At 16.8% G+C, this 6,325-nt stretch overlaps 2 protein-coding genes across 2 annotated transcripts; one reads left to right on the forward strand and one right to left on the reverse strand.

The window, feature by feature from the left end:
* Nucleotides 1–1,396: 1,396 nt before the first annotated feature.
* On the forward strand, nt 1,397–2,790 carry PF3D7_1465900 (40S ribosomal protein S3; the record flags this gene model as incomplete). The annotated part of the gene is made up of 3 exons (XM_001348765.1): nt 1,397–1,408; nt 1,929–2,050; nt 2,259–2,790. 3 exons carry the CDS (start codon nt 1,397–1,399, stop codon nt 2,788–2,790), a joined length of 666 nt encoding a protein of 221 aa, XP_001348801.1.
* A 689-nt stretch (nt 2,791–3,479) lies between these two features.
* On the reverse strand, nt 3,480–5,559 carry PF3D7_1466000 (conserved protein, unknown function; the record flags this gene model as incomplete). Its single annotated transcript, XM_001348767.2, has 12 exons — nt 3,480–3,543; nt 3,658–3,669; nt 3,793–3,844; nt 3,942–4,128; nt 4,241–4,383; nt 4,489–4,508; nt 4,623–4,685; nt 4,786–4,871; nt 4,962–5,017; nt 5,119–5,200; nt 5,283–5,346; nt 5,447–5,559. The coding sequence occupies 12 exons, from the start codon at nt 5,557–5,559 to the stop codon at nt 3,480–3,482; spliced, it is 942 nt and encodes a 313-aa protein (XP_001348803.2).
* Between the last annotated feature and the right edge of the window lie 766 nt (nt 5,560–6,325).

The following is a 6,325-nucleotide window of genomic DNA, read 5'->3' on the forward strand; positions in this document are numbered from 1 at the left end:
TTACTTTTATATTTTTTGCATATAAATTCAGGTTAAAACGATTTTCTATATATATATATATATATATATATATATATATATATATATATATATTATTTATATATGTAAATGTTTTATATAAAGTAATTACAAATTCCATTATACAAATCATTAGAACAATTTAGTTATATAAATTAAACATATTTTTTTGTATATACTAAAAAAAAAAAAAAAATATATCAATAGAATTATTTCTTTTTTTCTTTTTTATTTTTTAGTTATAATTAAAATTAAAATATTTCTATTTAAAAATATATTTATTCTAAATATATTTATTTATTTTAATTTTATAAATAAAAATGGTTTCCCTTATTTTCTTTTTTTAGAGTGATTAAGGGGATATAGTATTCTTCCTTTATAGGCTTTTATTTTTTTCATTTATTTTTTTTATATTTTTTTTAAGTTTTTTTTAAGGTTTATATTTTATAATAAAATAAAAAGAAATATTTAAAATAATATTTTCTCTTCATCTTATAAATAAATAAATTTAACAAGAATAATTTTGCTTCGTTCATTTTTTTGGAAATGATGAATATTATAAAAAAATGAATAATATATAATAATAAGAAATGCGGGGTGTCATGATATATCATAAAATGTATAATTATAAAAATTATATAAATATACGTACAAAAAAAAAAATATATATATATATATATAATATATATATATTAGTATAATATTATAATTTTATTACATATATATATATATATATGTATATAAATAATACATACCGTAATCCCTATTATATTCTATATAAATTATATAAAATTGATCACCGCAAGTAATTTATATTTATATATATATTTTTTGGTTATTATTCATATTCGTATATAATATACTTTATGGGAGCTTAAAGAAAAAGATATAAATAAATAATATTTTTTTTAATATTTATATACCTTTATTAATAAAGTACATTAATCTGTGTATACATACATTATAAATATATATATATAATATATATATAAATATATTTATATATAATAGAAATTTATATTTTATATACATATATGGAATATTAGCTTAAATTTTATATATGATCATATATTTTTTTTTTTTTATATATAATATATATCTAAAAAAAAAAAAAAAAAATTTCTTCTGTACGCATAAATTTTTATTATAAATTAAAATAATGAAATAATATTATTTCAATAAAAAAGAAGGATGTAAAAATATTATAAACAAAAATTTTAAGCAAATTAAATATATAAAAAATATAAAAAAACTGGAAAAAAATTAACAATTTGATATAAAATTCAAAAAGTTAATAAATATAAAAATAAAATAATAATAAATTTTATATATTTATAAATAATTACCGAATTCATAATAATAAAGTACTTAAATAAAAATGTCAGCTCCTGTAAGTTCCCAAAAGAAATAACGAAAAAAAAATTTATTTAAAATATGTATTACAATAAAAGAATTTATTTGCATATTTTTGTTTTATGAAAAAATTTATAAGATATATATATATATATATTTAAAATATTTGAGAAAATTATTTATATGATTTTGCATTTATATATTATATATTTGATATATACGTTTGGAAAAAATATAAATAATACGGAAAAAAAAATATATTTTTTGTGATAAATATTTTAAAAAAAAGAAACCTTTATTACCTTTGTACTTTATATGTATTAATATATATATATATAAGTATTATTTTATTATATCCGTATTATATAATAAAAAACAACTATAGATCCATATTATATATATATATATATATATATATATTTAATTCACAATTGTCCCTATTTATAATTATATATCTTTTTGTGTAAAGTGTTTTACGAGCAAGAAGTAGAACATTTTAAAAATTTTATTCTTAAAAAATATATAAATTAAATTTTTTTTTTTTTTTTTTTGTTTAGATTTCAAAAAAGAGAAAGTTTATTAATGATGGTGTTTTTCAAGCCGAGTTAAATGAATTTTTAGCTCGTATTTTGGCAGAAGATGGATATTCAGGTGTTGAAGTTAGGGTTACACCTATAAGGTATAATTAATATTAATTACAGCACTGTAATAATGTAGATGATACCTAAATATAAATATAAATATATATAAATATAAATATATATATATATAAATATAAATATAAATATATATATATATATATATATATATATATATATATATATATATATATATTTATTTATTTATTTAATATATTTTATTTTATCAATATATTATTTTTTTAATAGAACGGAGGTTATTATAAGAGCCACTCGTACTAGAGAAGTTCTTGGAGATAAAGGAAGGAGAATACGTGAATTAACATCATTAGTACAAAAAAGATTCTTTAATAAATCAACAAATAGTGTTGAATTATTTGCTGAAAGAGTAGAACATAGAGGATTGTGTGCAATGGCACAAGCCGAATCTTTAAGATATAAATTATTAAAAGGATTAGCAGTAAGAAGAGCATGTTATGGAGTTTTAAGACATATAATGGAATCTGGTGCTAAAGGATGTGAAGTTATTGTATCAGGAAAATTAAGAGCTCAAAGAGCTAAAAGTATGAAATTTAGAGATGGTTATTTAATATCTACAGGAGAACCATCCAAAAGATTTGTTAACACTGCTACCAGATCAGCACAATTAAAACAAGGAGTCTTAGGTATTAAAGTTAAAATTATGTTACCAACAGCTATTGATACTAGAACAGGATTAACTTCTATTTTACCAGATAATATTTCTGTTTTAGAACCAAAAACAGATACTGTAGATTTATAAAGAAAAAAAATAAAAAAAAATTTTTAAAAATTAATAAAATAAAAAACGTTTTTATATTCTTTATATAATATATTGTTATATATATATATATATATACATACTTTTATACTTCTAATTTTTTTTTTTTTTTTTTTTTTTTTTTGAATATAACATTTAAATTCAATATAACTCAAAGATCCTTTTTATTTAAATTATTATTTTTAATAATATATGAAAAAAAATTTTTTTATTTTACAAAAAGGAAATAAAAAATAGGTTATTTTATGAATGTATTTTTTTTTGGATTATACGTAAATTTTTTAAAAGTACAAAAAGATACGAGAAATTAATTCTTATATATATATATACATATATATATTATTACATATACTTTAAAAAAGTACCTTTTGAAGAAGTAATTTTTTTAAAAATTTATATATTTGTCTAATTGTTTTTTTTTATAATTTGCAATATATTAGCATGACAATACATAATAAAAAGCAAAATTTATTAAAATATAATGGACTTATATAGAACCATGGACAGATTAAAAATTGTAAAAATTAATTAGTATTGTCTTATTATCAATAATATTTATTTTTTATTAAAATATAATTTGTTAACAATATATTTTAACAACAATAAAAATATGTAGATATATAAAATGAATGAATATATATATATATATATATATACATATGTACTATATTCTAAGTAAATTTACTTAACTTTACGCTTGTAATAAATCCGTCCATTGGTATAATCGTGGGGAATCTTTAGTGGAAAATATTAAATATACGCATTTATGTATTATTTAATAAAAAATAGTACAAATTTTATTTTATTTGTTTTTTTCTATGTAATTTTTTATTTTTTTTTTTTAAATACCCTTTGCAAAACCTATAAATTAATATAATTAAGTATTTATTGAATTATAAAATATTTCATAGTGTAAAATATAATATTATTAATTTTTTAATATTTTATTTTATATAATTTTTTTTTTCTTTTTCATATTTATACCATGATTTCCCATTCTTTGTGTTGTCTAAGGATCTAATTGATCCTGGATAACCTATACACAATAAAAAAAATATATATGTATATATATTTATTTACTACATTTAGCTTTATGTACAAATGCATTTGTGTATTATTCTATTTATAATTACTTTTAGTAAAATAATCACAGTCAAGATGTGAACATACGTCAGCAGATTTCGTAATGCTTAAATTATATGGAACTTGTTTAATAATATTATCACATATAGACATATAATTTAGAAAAGTTGCATATCCATATGTAAAAAAATAGTTTGGATGAATATAAATTATACTATTCTTTTTTTCTATCATATTCTAACGAAATAGAATTAAATATGTATCATTTGATTTTAGTATGCAATTTATGTATATATATATATATGATTCAACATATAATAAGTATAATTTGTCCATTAAGATTAATAACCTCATAAACATTTTCCTTGCATATGGTAGCTCTCTTTTCATGAGGATTCCATATAACAAAATTACAATTATCCATATTACATACTTCTAAAGCTTTATTTATAGAAGGAAATGTGATTACGCTTTTGTTTTTTTCCACACAAGCTAAAAGTGGAAATACATACATACATATATATATATATATATATATATATATAGTATATATATTTAAAACGTTGTTATAAATCCTTTCTGTAAAATTCATTTTACCTAATGTTTGGTCTCGTACACTACATATGGTAAATAGATATATATGGTTAAAAAAAATAAAATGATAAATATTATAAATAACATTGAGCAAACAAATAAAAAATAAAAATTTATGTAAGTAAATTAAGGATTACATGAGGTATTTATGTGTGACACCTTGATGAAAATGCTTTCCATCGTAAAGATTTTTTTGAGAACTTTAGGAAAAGAAAAAAAAAAAAAAAAAAAAAAATATTCAAAATAATTTCAAACATCTATAAAAAGAAAAAAAAAAAAAGAAATAAAATAATAGTATACCTCATACAGATATATTCTACGTTCAATTCTGTAGAAAAGTCAATAGCATTGTTGTTTGTATTCCTCTTGAATTTTTTGATGTCTATCTAAAGAAGAATGAAAGAATATACTTTTTATTTTCTTATAACATTTAAAAATATAATATTTTGATTTTTTTTTTTTTTTTTTTTATTTACATTGCATTCTTCCTTCTTTTGGCAAATTTGAGATGCCATAATTGTATAATCATTTACTGAATATAATAGAATATTAATTATATGTATATATATAAGGTAATAAAATAAAAATATAATATACAATATTGTAAACATATATTTATTTATTTGTTTAAACCTTCATCCTCTAAATCAACAATATATGCTCTTTTTACTTCTACAGTGTATCCTTTACTACATGATATTTTAATCAAATTATTCTTAAAATAATAAAATAAAAATATACTATGATATTAATTAATATGTAAAAATATTATGTGACTCTTTTTATTTTATTATTACATCTCTTTTTATATTAGCATATTTTGAGGGTAAATAATGGTTATAGACTTCGTTATTTATAAACCTTCAAAAAATATATATAAATCTGTATTTTCAATTATAATATACTAAAAAATATAAGCGTATGTAATCTTTTTTTTTTTTTTTTTTTTTCATTGTGAAACCCGTAATAATATATGGAACTATCTTCCTCATTATTATTTACATGATCTTTTGAATAAATAAAAGTAACTTTTAATAAAGACAACAAAAAGAATAAATTAATATATGTTTTCATTTTTTCCTTAATGTATACTTTTAAATTAAAAAAAAAAATAAATGTACAAAATAATGGGGAACACAGACAAATAAAAAAAAAAAAAAAGAAAAGAAAAGAAAAGAAAAGGAAATATATATATATATATATATATATATATATATATATATAGAATATGTAATAATTATACAAAATAATAATAATATGTTAATGAGGAAATGTAACTGTCTCAATATTTGCTTGTTTTTTTAAAAGCATAAGAAGAAAAAATAGGAACACATATATAAATATATATTTTTTTTTTATTTACTTATTTTTTTATATAATAACCTATATAATACTGTATATACATATATATATATATATATATATATATATATATATATATATAATTTCCACGTATTCAAAAAATAAAGAAAATATAAGTTGTAGATTAAATGTGTTGTATTTTAATTTTTTTTTTTAAAATAGTTTAATTAGATTTAAGGACAGTATAATAATAATACTTATGAATAGTCATCTAAACTAAAATATTGTTCACATAGTGTTATTTATAAATGCGTTTTTATGCATATTTATAGGACAAAAGAAAAACATATTATATATATATATATATATGTTGACTCTAATGTGTTGTAATTAAAAAAAATCAGAGTATTAAAAAAATAAAAAATAACTTACCTTACAGTAATGTCTATACAAAATATATACTTTTTTTTTAATAATATTTTAAAAAAATGTTATAAAGTATTTCATTAAATATTCCTCAGCATATTTATGAAAATGT

The sequence above is a fragment of the Plasmodium falciparum genome (assembly GCF_000002765.6).
Source record: "Plasmodium falciparum 3D7 genome assembly, chromosome: 14".
Lineage (NCBI taxonomy): Eukaryota > Apicomplexa > Aconoidasida > Haemosporida > Plasmodiidae > Plasmodium > Plasmodium falciparum.